Raw genomic sequence first — 21,864 nt, 5'->3', positions numbered from 1 at the left:
GAGCAGTCTAATTGCTGTCTATAAATAACAGGGTTGAGTGGAAATCACTTACCTAGTTTTGTACTCATTTTCACAAGTGTTTGTAAAGTACCTCCTATTGGGGGTCATTTTCAGCACACTTCTATCCTTCCCCCCACCATTGCTGCTATGCTGAAAAGTTGCCTGATGTATCTAGCTGCGGAAGGGGTGAATCGGGAGGCTTCAGAAGGGAAAGGCTATCCCCTTACCCCTCTGTAAGCCTCCCATGCAACAATGGGTCTCTTCGAACCTGTGTCAGGTATTTTGTTGGCGCAAGTCCAAGGAGAGAAAGTGGGCAGGGAGACTGCTGCTGGAGGAGATTGGATCCAGCTTCCACCATCACCACTGGATCCACCCCCTCTCACAGACTCCCTGCCCTCATTCCTCCCCCTCACCACCCAGTTTTATCCCCTCCCAGCTTCAACCCTTCCCCACCACCTCCCCTGATGCCATACCTGTTTAGCAGGTCCAGTGGGTTCCTCCAGCAGGCATGGAAAGGCATTAGATCTTCCCACTGGTTCACAGGCAGTGTGCTACTTTTCATTCTGCCGGAGTACCTTTTGCTGCAACTGTAAAGAGGTAGCGGGACTCTAGTCAGTGTTACAAGCATACACTTGGGCTGGGGCAGCCCAATCCTAACTTACTCTGGAAACAGGAAGGATGGTGTGCCTGCACTGTATCCAGTGCAAATTTGGGGCCCAAAACAATGCAGCTTGAGGCAAGAGGAAATAGCTTCCCCTTACCCCGTGTCACACTGCAGCGGCCCCATTGGGTCTACTCCAATCTGAGCCACCTCAGGAGGTGGCACAGATCTGAGCAGAGCGGAGCAGCCAGAGGCTGCCTCTTTCTCCCCACCCGTCCACCCCTGGGAATGCCAGCTGCTCATCATCCCCCTGCCCCGAAACGCCACCCTCCTGCCTCCTCCCCACCCTCCCCACCCTCCCCACACCCCCTCAGACCCCTGTGCCGGCCAAGCTCGGTCAGCACAACTCACTCGTCCTCCAGGGCCTATGGTGGCGCGGAGTGGCCTAAGCACAAGCTTGTACCGACCCAATTCCCTTCAGAGTGGTGCAAAAGTGTTTTTTGGCGCAAGGGACTTGTGCGGGCCCAACTCCTCCTTAAGATTGCGCCCTAAGTCCCAAATCCTAACCAACTTTCCCGCACTGACAAAGCTGTGCCAATGGGGCATGTGCTGCATCCTACTGTTGGGTGGCAGTCTTGGAGGCCTCTTCAAAGCAAGGGAATGTTTATTCTCTTACCTCGGAGTTGTATTGCCCTTACCTTGGTGCTGGAAAGTTGGTTAGGTTTGCACCCTAGGTCATTCATTGTGAACATAACTTTACATCATGGGAACATCATCATCACAACTGTTCAGCACTGAGACATTTGCTGAGATGCGGCGTCCTTTTCCCTCACTATCCACGTTTGCCCTTTATTACCCTGTGGCTGTGTCAACCAATGTGTTTTTGTCAATTACATCACAACATTATCTCTCTTGTGGTGACATCGCAGACATCTGTCAACAGGATTGCATATCTCACTGCAGTCCATCACTGAGCAACAATGATGCCAGGCGTAGTGAGAGCAGAGATGAAAAACAGTTAGAGGAGCAGCTGTACAACAAGTGCAAAAAAATGCAGAATCTCACTGGAGCAACAAAGATATTTGGCAAAATTTTGGATTTTTTTCCAGCAATTAATGCAGGTGTGTCAAAGTGCTAATTCCAGAACCAATATTGAAGTTAATCAGTGTCTATGTATCATTAAAAAGTAACTAATGGTACAACCGTAGGCATGTTGACTCAGGAATAAGCCCCTCTGGGCTCAATGAGACATACTCCCAGGTACAGGTGCATAGGATTGCAACCTGAATCAGTTTGGGGTCCACTCCAAGAAGGATGTGCAACCTCCTGATTTTAGAAATGGGTTATGTCAGAATGCCAGATGCAAGGGAGGGCACCAGGATGAGGTCTCTTGTTATCTGGTGTGCTCCCTGGGGCATTTGGTGGGCCGCTGTGAGATACAGGAAGCTGGACTAGATGGGCCTTTGGCCTGATCCAGTGGGGCTGTTCTTATGTCCTTAGCTGGTCATGCTATGTGCCTTTGAAAGGATTTGCAATTAGCAACAGTATCCAGGCTGCAACCTTCCTAGTGCCTGTTTGTCTTTCAGTCCCAGGAGAGTGTGGTCTTTCTTTCTGTCCAGGCCGGATGAGGACTGTGCACTGTGTCCTGACAATAATGCAGCATGACTGCAGAAAGCTCCAAACACTTCTCTGGCTCTTTTACACAGCTGCTCAGTGGTAGCGAAACAGCTTTTCAGCTTGCAGAGACAGAGCACAGCTGCTCTAAAAGGGAACAAGTCTTTGCGATACACTTGCTCCAGCCAAACACAAATGCTGGAACTCAGAGAGGAAGAAGAATGTTTTCTCTTAGCGGGGCTGGTGACGGGATACAGAGCATTCTCGCTCTTCTACTGCTGGTTCCAATCCAGCTTTTGTGGCTTTAGTTCCCTGCCTGGCACACACACAATAGAAATGGTCGCTGCAAATGGCACATTTTAATTGACTGGATTTGAATAGCAGACCAAGCAAGTTAGCTACCCTTTCACTTCTCAAGGAGCCCCCCCCACTGCAGAACAGGCTGGAAACACATGGCTGCACTGTTGCCAACTAGCTTATGTAATTGCCTGGGCCTTGAGCTACTGTGACAAGCGTATCTGAGAGTTAAAATGGGGACAAAGTACATTTAATGCTCAGAGGAAAGTGACTTAAAAGCCAGGCCATTGTTACTGTAACATACTTTTCGGTGCAGCTGCACCAATTGGGGGGGGGGGCAGGATATGAATGGGGTGTGACTAGAGCCCAACTGCAATGCAAAAGAGGTGTTATAAAACTCCCTCCAAAGACTGTGACACATATCACTGTCTGCCCTGTTCACTAGTGCTTTGATGTTGTTAAGTTCACAGCATAATCCTATGCATGTTTACTCAGAAGTAGGTCTCAATATCTTCAATGGGATTTACTCCCAGGAAAGTGTGTACGTACGCTCCCCAAGTTACGGACAGCTTTTGCGAAGCCGCAATATATCCTTTGCTGGTCTGTCCATGCAGGTGCCATAGCACCGGACCAGCTGGAACCAGCTGTTCCGATCTACGTCAGTTTCAAGTTACATATGGACCTCCAGATCCTAATCTTTTTATAAGTAGGGGATTGCAGCCTCAGTGTGTCATGCATTATTATTAAGGGCATGTCTATCCCATATTCCTGTCTGAGGGTCCTGAGAGAGCTTATATCAAAATATTAAAAACAGTTCTAAAAATAACAAGTAGCACATGGAAAACCCACCTGTACCTTCTCTTGTTACAATTCTCATAAGTGTAGCCATTGGACAGCCATATGGATTCCACACCAGGCTTTGCAGTTCAGGGCTGGGACTAATTCTTGGTTCTTCAAGCATCCTACCTAAGCAAGGAACTATTACTTTGTTTGCAACTGGGTGTTCTTCCAAAAATGAATTGAAGGAGGCAATGTTTGGAAACACAATCCTTGCATTTTAAATAAAAGAGAATCTTCTAAAGAGCTCTGTTGACTGCAGAGCCCAGGTAGGAGAAAACGTGGCAGGTAGCAGGGCTGGCAATTTGTATTCTGGTCATGCAGTGAGATTATTACTCTCGAATCTGAAGTCAGGCACAAGAGACATGGGGATGATCTGAGGAATATGTCTCTCACTCAGGTTTGCCCTCATACTGTCATATACACCCACACTCCCCAAAGACATTTTTGACAGCACATGTGAAATGAACAGCAATTAAAATGCTGCTGATTCTGACAAGTCTGTTTCTTGCCAACTGAGCCTTCCTGCTGGCTGAGGTGGCCAAACACTTATTGCTATCAGTCCAAACTCTTCCAAAACCTTGGAAGCACACACTTTAAAGAATACCATTTTAAGAGCTTACCATATCCTTTATTTGTCCCCTGATTTCTAAGCCTTTAAAAGTAGTGCAATTATTGCTATAGTTCTGGATGTGTGTGTGTTTTAATAACTTTCTCAAGCATGTGGTCTACCTTCTTCTCCAAACAAAATTTACAGCTAGGATTCTTCCAAGGTCCCTCAAGGCAGGATTAATTTTCATTTAACTAGAGTTATTGTCCTGTCCCATTCTGAAAGCTCATACAAATTAAAAAGTCAGAACAGAAAGCCAACTCTATATTAATTTTTTCATTGAAAAGATTTCTATCCTTTCAGGGTAAAAATATCCCAAGATGGCATACAACCTTATTTAAAGTAACAACAAAGCAGCCTGTCTTTTAGGAAAATTTATTATGTTTTATATTGTATTTTTATTTTCTATTTTTCTTTAGTTTGTTAGTCACCTTGGGTGACTGTTTTTAGAGGGGAAAGGAAGGATAAAGATGTTTTTAAACAAACAAACAGAGGCAGCAATTAAAATCAGAGATAAATTATACATTAAAAGCCTGGCAAATTTTTTTTAAGTCTTTGATGTCTTTTTAAAAACTGTGAGACGGGGTTATCTGGTTGACCTCTTCAGGGAAGAGGTTTCAGCCGCATGGAAACATGGCAGAGATGTCCTGTTCATGGTTCCAACTTGGGACAGTGATAGACCAGAGAGCAACGCCTAGGACTGATTGTCAGACTTGGAAGGTTTGTGTGGTCTATGAGCTGTAGCTATTATTTCCTATTTTGAAGGATTAAGTTCAGATCCAAAAATTTACAACATTAATGTAACTCAGGGCCAACCCAGAATGTTTTATCATGCTTTTAGAGGATGCTTACTCTTGCTTTGTCCCTGATTCCAAAACCAGAACCTTCCCACTGGCAGTTGACAGGAGGCCCGCCAGAGCAGGTACATCCAGCGCAGGAGTGGGGAAGGGGCAGGAAGGAGTTGAAAGGGGCAGGGCGGAACAGAGCAGTGATGAGGGTAGGCAGATCAGGCCCAGGAGGGGGTGGGATTGGTGGTTTCTGTGTATGCCATATCCAAACCCCCTTCCCAGTCCTGATTCACCTACGTGGATCAATGCAGGATATCACTGGCTCAGGTCCCAGTTGACCCATAGCAGCTACTGGGGCTGACTGAGGGGCAAGGGGACAAATATTCCCTTACCCTGAGAAGACCTCCAGCATCCAAAAATAGCCTGCAGGATGCAGTGTAATGTACGATGGTGGCACTGCATCCAGACAGAAATTCAACAAGTGAAACTTCCCCAATCACTTCCTTGAGATGCTTCTGTTGAATCATTGCCTGATTCAACACTATAAGGCACAGCGTTTTACCAGAATGCCTATAAAACACAGAATGTGGGTCTTGGGTAGCTCACCCTGTTTTATGACTGAAAATTTAGAATAAAATGAAGATAACAGTCCAGAAGGTTCTCCCATCCCCTTTACGGATCTTAAACTTTGATTATTTTTGGCCTTGATGTGTTTATTTGCATCTCACTTACAGATTATGTATGCATACTGCTCTGGGACGTGTTTCTATGTGATAGGCCGTGGATTCATGTACAAAATTTATCTTATATAGCTGCTTGCTTCTCAAGGCTAGCAATCTGTCAGTTTTTGCAGTATGAAATTAACATCAACACATTTGGTTTTTTTTTTTAATGCAAGACATCAATGAATGATTCTACTTAATCAGTTTACACACAGCTCTCTCTCTCTCTCTCTCTCTCTCTCTCTCTCTCTCTCTGGTATAATGGATTTATCCAAAATCTCATCTATCACATCTTGTCTATGGCAAATACAGTCAATCAGCTCCACCCTGTGGTGACATGGAAATATAGTCCACGCAGGTCAAAGTGTGGTCAAACCGTTAGATCTAAACTGTGCATAATGCAATAATGTCATTGCACTGGCCTATTTGCTTTTGTAATATAGCATATGCACACGGGCCTGATTTGGACTGGGACTGTTGTGGGAGAGTACTGTAAGATTTTGCCCTGCTGTGTTCCCAATCTGGATTGCCTTGCCTTCAGATTCTTTGTTTACAAGGTATTAATGGGAGTTGTTTTCTTTATGAAATAGCATTCACAAGGGGTGAACCAGCTTGGGACCACAACAGGAGCACAGTCCCCTACTCCTGCCAACTTCAAATCGAGGTGGACTCTCCACACACATAACATTTACATAGAAGATGAAGCAGGGTCTGTGATGTCAGTCTGAACGTATGGGTCAAGCTTTATGGCTGAGCAGGGATTTGAATCCAAGTCTCTCCAATCTCTATGATGCTGCCTTTTACTGAGTCAGACCTTTTACTGAGTTCCTCTAGGCCAGGGTTTCTCAAACTGTGGGTCAGGACCCACTAAGTGGGTCGTGAGCCAGTCTCAGGTGGGTCCCCATTCATTTCAATATTTTATTTTTAATATATTAGACCTGATGCTACTGTGGTCTATGACTGCATTTCGGGAAATGTGACAGACCTGGACTTTTAACAAGCTACTATGTATATTCTTTTAAGAATGATAGTACATGTAGAGCAATGGAGACCATTTTATGCTTGCTTGAAAATGAAGTTGTAGATGTATAAGGTAGGGCATTTAGATGAATATATTGTATACATGATATATTATATGATAGATAAATGATGTTAAGAGGTTAAACTAGAAGAGGAACAAGATTAGAAGATATGTACTGATTGATTAGATATATTGATATATGATTGCCTGCACTCTTCAACAGTATGTTTTTGTGTTTTTTGTGTGTGTGTGTTGTGTATTGAGTTTGTGTATTGTTATGTGTTTGTTTATATTTGTTGTTTGTTTTTATTTTGGAAAATAATAAAAAAATTAATTTAAAAAAATGATAGTAAATGGAACTTACTTCTGGGTAAGTGTGGGTAGGATTGTAGGCTAGGATTGTGAAAATTTTCCTTTTTGATGATGTCACTTTGGGTCATGACATCACTTCCAGTGGGTCCTGACAGATTCTCAGTCTAAAAAGTGCTACATGTGCTACAAGTGCTCAGTCCCAGTGCTACATGTGTGAGAACCACTGCTCGAGGCCACTGCTGTGTATGCTGACTGGCCATGGCTTTCCAGGGTTTCAGATAGTTTCAGATAGGAGATGCCAGGGATGTAACCTGGGACTTCCGCAGGCAAATCATGCAGTCTGCCATTGAGCTATTCTATTCCCATTGTCTATTCTGACTTGACAGTGAGGAAAACAAGCAACACAGAGAAAGATTGGAAGAGATGTGATAGCTGACATTCAGCCACTTAAGAATCAGAGGATGTGTGTTGTAAACACATGCACACACTCAAGATGTATGTTTTTATGTAGAACATTTGTATGCAGAAATAGAAGCAAGCAGAATTTTAACAATAAAATAAATCAACCAATTTAATACAATAAAAAGCATTAAACCAACCAATTTGATTTAATGAAAATAACCAATAAATGAAGCAATCAAACCAGCTAGTGTTGAGTCTGCTGTTTTGCATTTCCTCTGGATTGGCAAATATGCTACATCTCTTTTCATAGTGGAAACTCTTGTTTTAAAGCAGCAGGTAAGTTAGAAGTTGAATTTTACCTAAATCACAGCAATCTTCATGCTATGCACACAGTGGTGTATCTAGGGAAAAATGGCACCCTTGGCAAGCACTGAAATTCTGCCCCTGTCCAAACAGAGAAGGGGAGATCATGGGTTGAGAAACCAGCCCTGTCTGTCCCACCAAGTGAATTTATTCAGCACACTACACAGAGAAGGAAAGATAATGGGGTGGGAAGTCAACCCTGTCCATCCCACCAAGTGAATTTATTCAGCAGGGTACATGGAGAAGAGGAAACAGGGAAGGAGCCAGCCCTGTTCCACCAAGTGAATTTATGCAAAAATCTGCAGATACTAAAACCCTTTAAGAAAAGAAATGAAAAATAGCATTCTGTATTTTTTCTGTAGACATTTACCTCTTTTTGGAGGTTCCCTGAAACAGGTGAATATGGGTAACATTGGTAAAATATGGGTAAGTTGAGTGGCATCCACGACAGATGCCAATACTTACCACACCCTAGATATACCACTGAATGCAAAGATGGTGGTTATTGAATCTTTTTAGGCAATCAGGCAACCTCAACTCACTGTGCATGTACACTCATGTATACAGGTCAGTCTTTTTTATCTGTAGGTTTGGTACCCATGGATTTGATCATTCATGGGTTCCGAACCCACAGGATGGCCTGTCCTGGACCCTACAAATGCAACCAGAGCTGCAGCTCTGTGCCGCTTTCCCAGGTCTCAGAATGCTTTATAAGGGCATTAAAAAGTCACTTCTGATTGCCCCCGAGAAACTGGAAGTTGTGGGGTTTTTTTTTGCCTGTAACAGCCCTTAGAACAGCCTCCAAACGTGACTGGAGCTGTGTTCTGTGTTCAGTTGTTTATTGTGCCCTAATCAATGGATTTCATTATCTGCAAATTTTTGCATCTGCAGGGGTTCCGGGAACAGAACCCCTGCAGATACTGAGTGTCTCCTGTATACTTTAGCAATATTTAGGGGCCTTCTGGGTATTTTTACTGAAGGATTTGAAACACAAATGCCCAATGTGACTGTCTGGCCCCTCCCCCATTTTGGTTGAATTGACTTTTCATGGGGTTTTCAAAAGATTTCTGTCTTTGAGATACAGGAGCAGGAGAGCATGCAGAGCTACCCCATTGGAATGATATAGTTGTCCATTCTTCCCTCTGGGGTGCCACTGTTGAGTGTGCAGCACTGAAGCCAGGAACATTCTGCCCTTCTCCAATCAGCATTTAGCAGTTTCTTCTTCCTAACCCCTATCCCACCTCTACACAACTCTACAACTTTTCCCAGAGAACAGCATGTTCATCAATGGCCTGGGATGAGTGAGCTTTTGGATGCTCCTAAGGGAAATATGGGAGGTTCTTGCCCAAGTGTGATTGACTTGGCCCCTGTACTGGCAATGGCCTGACACAGAGGCTGCCCAGCAAGGCCAGGAGTGCCATACCTACTTCAGTGGGAAAACTTCGCCTGCTCCTGGCAAAGGATTGCACCCTGTCTTTAATTTTTCTGAGTAGAGCCATGATAATGAATGAAATAGGGTTTCTTTTGATGCTTAAGCTTCCTTTCACTACGCTGGTGTTTGGGATGTTTTCATCTGCAATCTTCTATTCATCTCTGTGGGGAGAACCCCTACTAGCTTTGCAGACTGTGTGTACAGAAGCAATCATAACCATATATTCTTTCATAGGATCTCCAGAGACTGCTGTTTCCCATTACCAGAAAGCCATCGAACTGAGCCCCAATCACCATGTGGCCATGGTGAATCTGGGCAGGCTTTACCGCTCATTGGGACAGAACAAAGATGCGGAGACTTGGTATAAACGGTAAGGAAAGATAGGATGTCGGAGGCCAAATTTCTTTCTTTCCCTTCATTCTCAGATTCTTAAATTAGAACTGAAAGTGTTTAATGAAAAGACACTCCAAGTGGATTTCAGAAAAATGCAGAGCCTTCTCTAAAGGAATTATAAAAACAACAAAGAATTTTTTGGCACCTTATGGAAGTGGTATAGTCTGTCGCAATTATGTGTAAATCCTAAATGTGCCTGAGAGAAGGGCAGGGACAGTTCACCACAGCGGTAATTAGTGATAAAAAGATGCTAGCCTTGCATGATCGAGTTTCAAATCGCCGCTCAGCCATGGAGCTCCGTGGGTGACCTTGAGCCAGTCACTTTCTCACAGCCTCACCTACCTTGCAGGGTTGTTGTGAGGACCAAAAGGAGCAACTATATACGCCACCCTGAGTGCCTTGGAGGTAGGGTGGTATAAAAATGTGAAAAATAAATTCATTAACCTTCTAATGCAACAGGAAACATTGTTTGATTCAAGTCAAAATGGGTAGAATCAAGCCTCGTGATCAGTTTTAACTAAGCAGTCTCACACTGAAGACTTACCATAGTTCTATATGCATTTCATTCTTGTAATTTATTGCAATTGCAGTTGTATTTGTGCTTTGGGGACCTTCAAGACAGATGGCAGAGATTATGTATACACAGGCAGAGGGGGTGGGAATTGTGACACTTACAATAGATGGAAGGGCAGGGCGGCAGTGCAGAGAACTGTTGAGGGCATGAACTGAAAGCCTTTGTCCTGTGGTTTTTTTAAGTTTCAGAACCTTCAGTTTCAGACACACACATGTCTCCTATTTGATTTCTCATTTCCATTGTTTTGTTTTGATTGCCACCCATTAGGGCATTGAAAGTAGCTCAGAAGGCTGAGATCCTGTCGCCTCTTGGAGCACTGTATTACAACACGGGGCGATATGAAGATGCATTAAAGGTTTACAGGGAAGCTGCAGCACTGCAGCCATCTAATAAGGAGACCCGGCTGGCTCTGGTGAGTGTGTGAACCAAACTGCATTGCACAGGCCATTTAAACCTTAGCAAGGGCAGCTGACCTTCACAAAGGCTTGACAGGTGAAACCCCTGACTTCACATAATACCAGTTGACATCTTCAGGTTTGCACAGTGGCTTGTGCTGACAGGTAGGTTTGGGAGAGGTGGTGGGAAAGAATATTAGGTGACTGCAAAGTCCATAAAACCTGAGTCTGACCTTTGAGGACAGAGCGTTGGGAATAGGCTGAGTGTAAAAGGGATACTTCTAAAGAAGATGTTGAGAAGTGACCTCTTCTCAAGTAGTGACAATTAGCCATACTCTGCTAACATCCAAGTGAAACTACTGTAACACACTTTCTGTGGGGCTTCCTTTGTTAGGAAACATCTTTTTGCCCAGAATACAAGGCTGTTAACTGGGTATGCCTAGAAATGAACATATATCTTCTGTCATGAGTATCTTCTTTGTTAAAGGCTAAAAGCAAGCTGTTGCTAGACTGTACAACAGCTTGTACTACTTGTTACCAAAAGGGCTGTTTTGTTTAGGGGAATTATTACATTGCCCTTATTGGAACATTAGGATCATAGGCTGGATAACAAGACGGTGTAATGCAGGGAAATTCCCTTTTGCTTACAGAGGAGACTGAGAGAAAGATAACTTTCAATAAAAGATTATAGTTTTATTACAAAAGCACAAAGGTAAAAATAATGCACATGGAGAAATGATATTTCTTGGTCCAAAAGCTTGAATCCAATGTACCTGGCTTTCATGGTGGTTACGTGTGAAGAGTATTTGGTGCATCCAGATAAGGAAGGGGGTTTTAGGGAAGGCTTTAGGGGTCCCTGCTCTGCCAATCCCAGCTGCTAACTAAAGATGGGGAGAGAAGGGGAGAAAAAGGGGGGGGGAAGAGTTCCAGGCGCAAGATAGTTACCTGTTCTTATAGAGCCAGTTGGAGGGGGGGAGAGTCCTGTGGAGAGGACCCTCTGACACAACACAAATGTGTTGGGTCTTGGAGAGAGAGCGAGCATGTGAGAGGAAGCCCTCTCTTATTAGGGGTTGAGAGACAGTGCTGAACTGGATGGTAGCTTGATTGCTAACCCAAAGCTTGGAGTATGTATACATGTGAATGGGGATCAGTTATCAGCAAAATTCAATGGGGTCAATGGCTGGCTTCCTAGAAGACTGAGTGGAAACAATACAATGACTCAGCAACAGAAGAAGGCAGTTCAAGTTTGCATACATAATGTAGGAGATGCTTAAACAGTGATTGGATTAAAACACCAGAAGGCAGTTCAAGTTTGCATAAACAGTGATTGGATTTAAACACAAGGCTTTCTCCAATAATGTGTGACTATTGGGGGGGGGGGGAGGAGTTGTGTATCCATGAGCTTGTAGCTTGACCAGAGTCCTGGAAATGTGGCCTGTATGCTCGGAGAACAGTTTAGCTTGCATGATATTATAACCAGATATATAGAAAATCACAGCTAAAAGGCAAAAGGGGATTTTCACGTAACATACTAACTTGCTGTGATATCTGACTTTGACTGGGAAGACCACAGCAACTCATATTCACTACTTCTTTTTATAGGCTCAAGTCTTAGCAATGATGGGACAAACCAAGGAAGCAGAACAAATGACCAATCATATCGTGACCACTGAGGCAGAGTGTCTGGAGTGCTATCGTCTTCTCTCAGCTATCTATAGCAAGCAGGAGAACTACAACAAGGTACTCTGGTTGGAAAGCTTTCAGTTCAAGTATTGGCTTAGAGGAGCAGCCTATGCACAAACAATTTGAAGAAAGTTTTGAAAGGATACATAGACTTGAGGTCAGCCCAGTGGCTCATTTGTGTGTTATAGCTGATGGCCTTTTGTCAGATGTTTCCGCCTTATGTAGTTGGCAAAAGTTAAGCTCTGATATATTTACAGTGCTGATCACACATGCCCATTCTCTGTTGCCATCCCTGGTATGAACAGAGACCCATCTGTCATCTCTATCCATTACTAAACCATTCAGTAGGAACTTTTCAAAGCATTGTAGATACTGCTAAAAGGAAGAATTCCTCTTAATAGTAAAATAGAATTATTACAAGATACTCTTTTTTGTTACTGGTATGTTTAACCACATATAACTAAAAGGGTTATATCAAGTTTTTGTTTTTAACGATACTGCTAAAATGTAACATTTGCAGCCAAAACAAGTTGCATTAATTTGCAATTAGGATAATTTTAAATACAGATTTTTAGAATTCCTAAAACTGGATGGGCAGGAACTAAGAGGTATGGTTAATGGTAAAATATTATGAACGTTCAGCAAAACATTTTCACTCATGTGCACTTCTAAGTTTAGGATCTGTTCCATTTTTTATATGAGAGCAATCCCAGGTTTGTGAGTAATGTCTACATGATAGAAACCTGCAAGCCTATTCTATGTCTTGGCTGTGATTCTAAAACACACACGTAAATCTGCCCATTGAATCAGCCCTTAGAGAAATCAAACTATGATGATGTTGCTATCATTGTACATGTGTGTCTTTTGTCTTCATTCAGGCACTTGAAGCCATAGACAAAGCTCTACAGCTAAAACCAAAGGACCCTAAAGTCATATCAGAGCTCTTCTTCACTAAAGGAAACCAGCTAAGGGAACAAAATCACCTAGACAAAGCTTTTGAGGTAAAAACATGCAGTTATAAACCGACTATTTTGTTTAAATACAAAAAATAACTCCTTTCATTAAAACCTATATTTCAAATTGCTTTGTTGGCATTCAAATTAGCATATATCCATATAGCTATGGATAGTAAAGTAATGGGATGCCTGATGGAGTGGACCATGTGGAAATAACTTGGTTTGGTGTACTGGAATTATGGCTAGCTTTACTTGACCAAGGGTATGTAACATAGAGAGGACGATCACACCAAACTATGGTTTCTTTCTGCTAACCATAGTTTAGAATTTGTACTATGGTTTCAGCTTCCAAACATACAACAGACTGGTCATGTTTTAGAAATTTGTCTGATTTGTTGTCTACTTCCTCAGAACTCAGCTTCATAATATTCACTTCTGTCTGCAAAGTACAGCAACTTCTTGAGGAAGAGCAATAATCATAACTGTGATCTGGCAATAGTTTGAGAATATAAACATCACAGTAAACCACTGTCAGAATAATTGTGGTTTGCAAACCAGGTTTTTTCCAACTGTGGTTTGGTATTCTGGATTGGCAGCCCTCATAAGCCATGATTTGTAAGTTGGTATAGATCCAGATACCACGATTGATTGTTATGTTGGGATGTGCCTAGTGTGTGGACCAGGGACGTACAGTGTGGGTGTGGTAGGTGAGGCAGAACCACCCCATCATAATCCATGGAAAAACACCATAGCTGCCCTGCCTGCTTATACCTGAGGAGGCTCTCCTTACACCTGAGATAGCTGGTATAAGGAGAGCCGCCTCAGGTATAAGGAGAGCTTCTTCAGGTGTAAGCAGCAGGGCAGCTGCGGCACTTTTCCATGGACTATGGTGGGATGGTTCTGCCTCATCTGCACTGCAATTCCCTGATATATACTTGTTTCTGGGCTTGTTCAGTTGTTTCAGTAACCTTAATCAAAGCTGCGAGTTAAAGGTCAAAGTGATTTCAGCCTCCTGAACATGAGCTTTGGGAAAGGGCATCATTTATTTGTTGGGGTTAATTTGCATATTGAAACTTAAATTTCTACAGTGGACAGGGATGTTCATTTTTAATTTTTAAAAATTCATTTAGAGCTATAAAGTGGCTGTAGACTTCAACCCAGAGCAAGCACAAGCCTGGATGAACATGGGTGGGATTGAGCATATCAAGGTAAGATGAGTCGCTTGCATTACTGCTGACTTTGGTCCTTTGCTCAGTAGACAGCTGATCAGCATCTGATCAGGAGAACATTTGGTTGCTCCTCAGAGGCCAAAGGAAGGAAGACCAAACCATTGTAGCCATTTTGGTTCCATACACTAAATGAGACAGTCTCTTCTTTCTGTCCACTGAAAAACATTTGCAGACAACCACAAACATTAGATCAGCACAACAAAATGCCCTGATGCAAAAACAGATGGATTTGTCATACTTTGGGTCACAGACGCTCCCCTGAGGAAGATTTCTGTGAAGTTTCAAAGCAAATATTCTACATTTTGAAACCGACTGGCCCATCTCTAAGGAAGGAAACTGTCCTGGGGGAAGCTGTTGAAAAGTTCACAAAACAGAGTAGTGTTTGTGAGCCAAGCTGGAGAAAGGGAACATAATAATGCTTTACATTTGTATAGCACTTTAGACTGCTTAAAGCATGTTACCTACATTACCTTGGAATCCTTACAACAAACCTCTTAAGGTAAGTTACTGTTGTTAAAGCCCAAATACTAACTGAGTTTCCCACACTGACACAGCTCTGCCAATGGGGCATGTGCTGCATTCTGCAGTTGGGTGGCTGTCGCAGAGGCCTCCTCAAGGTAAGGGAATGTTTGTTCCTTACCTCAGAGCTGCATTGACCTTACCTGCGTGCTAGAAAGTTGATTAGGATTGCGCTCAAAGCCTTTCACGTCCACATTGCAGATGGGGGACTGAGACTGACAAAATAATGACTTCCGTAAGGCTACTTTCGGTGCAATCATATTCATATCTGCTCAGAAGTAAATCTCCTTCAACATAATGGAACTTAAGTGTATATAGTTGGCCAAAATCTTATGTATAACTGACTTGCACAAATTTCCCCCACCCCCAAAGACTGAGAAAAACAATAGTTTAAATAAGGCAGGCAACTGCCTGCCATTCTACTCACTGGTACTCTGTTTATGCCCTGGAGTGAAACTGAAACATGAGAACAAAGTTGCTGTTCTCTCAGTGGCTGGGTCCCTTGTACTGTGCATCTAGTTCTTAAAGAGACAGTGTGTATGTATTGGATTTAAATTGCTCCTGTCGGGAAGCTGTTGGAGTACATGCTCACTGTCAGCAGTTGGTCAGGCAAAGTCTCCCAGCTGAGCGTGCACTAGTTCTCCCAATTGCTTTCCTGCTGGGAAGCAATTGGAGTGCGAGCATGCTGATGTCATCATGATGTTGCATGGCGTCATGACTTCAGGTGGCACCAAAAGCCCTGGGTACGCCACCGCAACCATGTATCTCCTTTGAGGAATGACAGGATAAAAAATATATATATAGTTCATAAAAAACATTAGATGGGAGGCTCTGAAGAAGCAGTGAGATGGGTGTTCTAGAAACCTATCACTTAATTGAAATTTACAGAGCTTTTAGCTAGTGACATTTCAGCCGCTAGCATGTTGATCTCACCCACCCTTTTTTGCAGGGCAACTACATCACTGCACGTGGATATTATGAGAAAGCTTTACAGCTGGTTCCAAATAGCAAGCTACTGAAAGAGAATTTGGCCAAGCTCGATCGCTTAGAGAAACGGCTTCACAGTGTTCGAGAGAGAGGATAATGGGGACATCCAAATGAGTGTATGCCTCCTAGAGAAGCAAGAACACTGCGAATGCCTCTATTTTCCTACAAGACAGCAGTGAACTGAAAGGAGCCATGGTGATGACCCAGAACAAGAAGGGCATACCTGGGAACCACACTTGGGTCACCAAAGCTATGGAAGTTTTGCTATTTCTCTCTTGGTGTGCTGTAGAATGAGTGAAAACTTAATTTCAATCCAGATTTAAGTTTTGGTTTGCCTCATACTACTACCATTTGTGTTGAAAGTTAGGAAAGTGCATATAATGCCTTCACTCATTAAAAATATCAGTGCTGGGATGACTGTGGGAATTAAATTAGTCAACCTGTTACAGCAAGAACTGGAGACGGTGGCCTTATTATTCAGTCATGCTAAAAGGAGTCCTTTACTCTTGAGGCGCTCCAAACTAGGGCCCTGACTGGCTAAAAAGATTGTGGCAGAAGCCAACCAGGAAAAGAGGGGAAAGGCAGTGGTGACTCTTGCTGATGGAAACAGCAGCCATTTTCTGTCTGGGCCCTCACAAGGACTCTAGTAGTAGTTCCTGAGAAGTTTTTGTCATCCACTGCTGGTACAGCTTGTTCTCTGTTGAGCATGTTGATTCTGAGGAGGAAAAATCCCTCATAAGTTATTTTTGTAATAGTTTCCGTTTAAGGTATCACAGAAATGTTAGAGTTTGCTATTCTCATAATAGTTTTTGTAGGAGATTAAATGCTATCATCTGCAGTTCTAAAAGCAACCCAGGTGGTTGGTCTGTATATCAATGATATGAGGGGTCACAGGTGCTCCTGAAAAGCAGTTAAATTACTGAAAATATAAGAGCTGAGATCCAAAGAGTCCTACCCCCACTTCTGCCCTGCATAAATGTCTTTATGTGCATACTGGGACCATAATGGGTCATCCAGTGTCATACCTAAGGGCCCTGGCACTCGGGGTGGTGACATCACAAAATCACATGGTGTCACTTCTGGGTTCTTCCAGAGGAGGAGGAGGTGCTGGCGGCAGCTGCTTCTTGATCTGGCTTCCACCCCCTGTTCTTTCTCCTGTGGATGCTCCCCCTGGAAGGGGTGCCTGTTGAATGGCGTGCCACTGAGCAGAAAGAATGGGGGTAGTCAGATCACGAAGCTGCCGAAAAACGAGGCAGCAGCTCCGTGATCTGGCTCCCCCTGTTCCTTCTGTTCAATGGCACCCCCTTCAAGGGACACCCAGGGCAGCTGCCCATACACCCTAGATATGCCACATCTTTTTCCAGTGCAGTTTGTTGGGGGGGGGGGGAATGTGTGAAGGTGGGCTTCCAGAGGCCTGATAAACAGACAGAAACTCCCCAAGTGGCCCTTTGGATCTTAGTTAAGTACTGAGACAATAGGAAAGTTGTGACAGGCTGCAAAGTTTTGGATAGATAGCTCTGTGAGCTTGTGGGTGGGTGAAGAAAGCAATGTTTTGAGACACCTGTTTTTTCATATGGACTTCCCCTGCTCTTGCTGATAAAGAATATCAGACATATGAAAATACAGTAGCAGAAAAGAAAGTTCATATTACAGGAATTGGGTATTGGAGTGTTATTTATTTAAAATAATAACATGTTCTATATAGTTCATTTTTCTGTGTACCTAAGAGTTAGGTGAAGTCTTTCACAACTGGAAATGCAGCTAAACTTGTGGCTGCTGCTGTTGTTTTTGACACTAGACAAGACAGCAACTACAGGGTGGAATGTATGTAAATAATTCTGTGGGCTATTTCTAGAGTAATTAGATGCCACAGAGCTTGGTAGAGTCGTCCTCCTATCTCAGTCCCCCTGAATGCTGCCTGGGCTGAATGGTTAAGGCCTACTAGGGTGTGGGTTCTCGTTAAGGAGCTCAGTAGTAACGTGCACCGATGGAATATGATGTTAATGAGTGAAGAGGCCTCTGGCAACAAAGCCATTGCACACTGAGTCATGTGAACTGGACCTCTGAGCTCCTGAGAAAGGGAAGCCCCATGCCTTACAGAGCTTCACAACATGGCTGCACTCAAGAAACAGCTAGCCGTACTTTCCCAGCCTACACAGCTCTGTAATCTGACTTGTTCCTACCTCTTGCTAGAAATTGGCTGCACAGCAAAATGCTTTTGATATGTAGATCAGTTCTAGTAATCAAGTAATTGCAGATTACTGTTTACTGACTGATAATGCACCCTGCACACATGTAGCTTCTTGCTAAGCCTGTTTGTATCAGCCTAGCAAGTCTTAGGAGAAAAATATTTACCATGCCTCCACACCTGAGCAGAGAGCTGGGGAATAATGAATGCTTCTTTCCACCTGGCAGGGCAGCACACTAGACATTGCCATGTGGTAATTGGTTGTCACTTTCAAACAACACTTTCAGAAGTTGAGAGAGTGGATGTAAAATTGAAATGCCTCAAAACTTTCTCAAGCGGCAAAACTTGTATGACTTTAGGAGCCTTGTTGAGAAGAATATAACACTACCTTGAGTGGCCTTAATGGTTAAAGAGCCAGTGTGGTCCAGTGGACATAGAGCTGGGAGATCTGTGTTCAAATCCCACTTCTGCAGTGGATTTGGGCCCAGCAAGGATATAGTAATTATGTATTTCGTATTATTATTTTGGGGACAGACACAGTAAGATTGTAAGTCACTTGACAGGTTAAAATGCTGTACAAAGAAGAGATGATGAAGCAGAGATGGACTTAAATATTTCTCGTATATGAGAAATAGTTCTGCTTCTGCTTAAATTCTTGATAGCACCCTAACCTTTCAGGATGGAGCAGTGGAAAAATTAAAACTAGCATTTCAGCAGCTAAACTTTGGCCTTGATCCCACTTATGTTAATTAAGAGGAACCCATTAACTTGACCCTGAATTTCTTTTAGCCTGCCATGCAGTTTATGGCACAGTATAAGTCTACAGAACATAATTGATTATCTCTATGAAACGAGTGTATCAAACAGAGAGCACAATCCGTGAGGAAGTTCTGCTGAGCAAACCCCATTCCTTGTGGAATGCCAGGTGCAAGGGAGGGCACCATGATGCCAGTCTCTTGTTGTCTTGTGTGCTCCCTGAGGCAGCTGGCGGGCCATCTTGAGATACAGGAAGCTGAACTAGATGGGCCTTTGACCTGATCCTGCTGTGCATTTCTTATTGGATTGTGCATATGAGCTGTAACCCAATTCAAGTTAGACATATTTTACGCATGACACTCAAAATGCATTTGATGGCCCAATCCTATCCTCCCCCCCCCCCGCTGGTTCAGCCATCCCAAAAAGACACATGCCGTATCCATGAAGGGAGGGGCCAGAGTGGGAGGTTTCAGAAGATAAGGGAATTTAAATTCCCTTTTCCCTCCCTAAGGCTCCTGCCCCACAATGGGTCTCCTTGGATCTGCACCAAGTTGGAGAAATGAAGGATAGGATCTGTGGAAAGGGAGGATAGGATCTGGTGTGCGCCATTGCCACCAGATTCACTCCCTCCCACAGCCTCCCCGCCCCATCCTCCCCCCACCCTGCCCAGTTTTACCACCTCTCTGCACCATTCCGCCCTCTCCCATCCCTCCTGCCTCCTATGCTGGCTTACCTGCTCCAGCGCTGGGATGATATGCATGAGAAGGCTGCAGCCTTCCCACTGCGCTCCAGCATCACGTACTATCAGAGCCCACTTTATGGCTGCCTTACAGCAGTCAGCACTGACAGAATACTGATGGTTTCTGGTGGAACTAGTTCCACCAGCGGGGCAACCCATTAGGATTGAGCTGCCCTTCTCCATCTTACTGCTGGTGTGCATGTGGAAAGAATGCTTCAAATGTGCGTTTCTCAGACTTTTAAATTTACAGAAGGCCAACATGGCTTCTTTGGCTTTAGAATCCTATCTCAGCTTTCATATTATGTTTTCTGAAGCAGCTGTGGAAAGATCGGAGTGTAGTTGCAGGGAAAGAGAGAAGATTCCCTAGGGATAGTGAAATGCATGTATGATGTTAGCCTTAGTTACATTGACCAACTTAAGACCCATTGCTTTAAATAGGACTAAAAGTCATGATAACTTTTAGCTGGATCTGAGCCATGGTTTTTTCTTGAACTACAGTGCTCACAAATGGAGAAATTTCACTATGAAGCATTAACGTATTTATTAACGACAAAATGGCTTTCCCTAAACTCAGATATTTCTTAGGTCATTCTTATACAACTTGAAAACTTATAACCCAATCCTATCCAAACTGCCTGCACTGCGATACAGCGGCACTGAAATGGATGCTGCTGTATCCAGGACAGGCAACAAGGCTGCTGGAAGTCTCCCCAAGGTAAGAGGACTTTTGTCCTCTTGCCCCAGGGAAAGCCCTAGCATCCTCTATGGGGCAACTAGATCCTGCGCCAGCAAAATCACAGGCACAGGCACATGCAGCTCTATGTCAACAGGGCAGCCTCTGCTGCCATCCCTGTCCCCACATAGGCCCAGTCTGCCCAACCCCTACTCCCACGCTACCCTCCTTCCTGTTTTTCCCCCTTCATGCTCTCCCCATCCCAGAATGCCTGCTCTGCTGGTGACTCATTCTGGTGGACTGGCGGTGAACTTACTGCCATCTGTGCATGGCACCTCTCCATCCGGCGTGCAGACCCAGCACCTACCCATGCTGGCCTCCACACTGATGCTTGCCTCTGCTTGGCTGCTGCAAAGTGCCTTCCAGCACTTTTGCAACAGCTGTGCCGGAGACAGGCAGCCCTGGTGGATTGGGCTGTTAATTTCAACATATTTGGGAACAAAAAGGAAAGTTATTGTTGATAAGGTGGGAGAAAAGTATAAGAGACTAGATTTTTAAAACTAGGTAAACATATTTATTTATAATACTGCATATCGGGTGCACATAGCCAGAATATGAACATTGAATTAACTCTTATTTTTTTGTAAGTTAAGGAAAAGAAATGTATTTTTTTAAGAAAATTTGTGATGAGATGATACAAACTTTCTGCTGTGGCAGTGATAATGATTGATCAAAACCTTCCTGTCTCGGTATGGTTTCCACCTTTCCCAGAAAGAAAGAAAAAGTTGTTGTCATTTGCACATTAGTTCATCCAAGTACATGCACATTCACCTTTGCTTAATAGTTGGGAATTGGGGGATGGAATGTCTGAATGAACTGGATAAACCAGGTTGTTCTAAAACTGGCCAAAGCAACCATACTTGATTTTAACAAATGTGTAGACTTGGGAACAAACATGGCAGCTGCAGAAAATAGAGTTTAAAACAACACATCAGAACATTCACAGCAATACAATTTGATTTAAAAGCATCTGTAGGTTTTCCATTTCACCTTCTCTACCTTTGCTTTCATAAATTTGTCTTAGAAGGTATTTTTTTTTGGGGGGGAGCATTTTTTTCTAGTCTACTTGCACCTGCTTTTCCCAGGATTAATAGATCTAGGTGCCAATCAAGGACTTGTGCTGCTAGATCTAGTGTTCCAGCAGTGCAAGGCCCTTCATGGTGGCTCAAAAGCCAGGCTGCTATTGCACATCTCCAGGCCACTGTCACAAATGGGAAGTGGCACAGCATGTGTTGCTGCAGCTCCAGAAGCCTCTATTAGCATGGGTAAGTTGGCAGTAGAGACATGTCATGGGGTGGGGAGGGGGAGGGCAGAGGGGTTTGGGGGTAGATTGGAGGAGGGCAGAGGGAGGGGATGGATCTTGGGAGCACCAGCATGCATCAGATTCTATCCCCTTTCCCAGGCAGCCCAGTCCCTTTTCTCAGGCATACACCAGCAAAATGGTTGGCATAATGCCAAGGAGAGATCCATAGGTGATCAGACAGCCTATGGGGGGGGGGGGGTTAAGTAAAAAATATTTATTACGCTCCTGCTGGCTGTCCAATTGGCCTCCCCCGCCAGCACTATTGAATGTAGTACACACTTTTATCAGCACGGCTGCATCAGCACCAATGGTGGGAGACAGGATTGGACAATCAATGAGCCTAATTTCAAGTTGTGTATATACCCCATATGCACAGTCTTTTGTTCAGACTACAGGGAATTGATTACAGG

At 43.7% G+C, this 21,864-nt stretch overlaps 1 protein-coding gene across 4 annotated transcripts in view; it reads left to right on the top strand.

Moving 5' to 3' along the window:
- The window catches only part of TMTC1 (transmembrane O-mannosyltransferase targeting cadherins 1), a 165,384-nt gene that overhangs the window by 139,771 nt on the left and 3,749 nt on the right, over positions 1-21,864 (top strand). For 3 of the 4 annotated variants that reach the window (XM_066633814.1, XM_066633816.1, XM_066633817.1), the window contains 6 exons: positions 9,234-9,369; positions 10,234-10,378; positions 11,964-12,101; positions 12,923-13,045; positions 14,131-14,208; positions 15,698-21,439. In XM_066633814.1, coding sequence (XP_066489911.1) covers positions 9,234-9,369; positions 10,234-10,378; positions 11,964-12,101; positions 12,923-13,045; positions 14,131-14,208; positions 15,698-15,832 — 755 coding nt within the window. In that variant the 3' untranslated portion in view covers positions 15,833-21,439. Of the gene's footprint in view, positions 1-9,233; positions 9,370-10,233; positions 10,379-11,963; positions 12,102-12,922; positions 13,046-14,130; positions 14,209-15,697; positions 21,440-21,864 lie in introns of those variants that run through there. The other variant, XM_066633815.1, reaches the window with a different exon arrangement.

Source organism: Tiliqua scincoides, chromosome 7 (assembly GCF_035046505.1).
Source record: "Tiliqua scincoides isolate rTilSci1 chromosome 7, rTilSci1.hap2, whole genome shotgun sequence".
Taxonomy (NCBI): domain Eukaryota; kingdom Metazoa; phylum Chordata; class Lepidosauria; order Squamata; family Scincidae; genus Tiliqua; species Tiliqua scincoides.
This window is presented reverse-complemented; position numbering and strand designations above follow the sequence as displayed.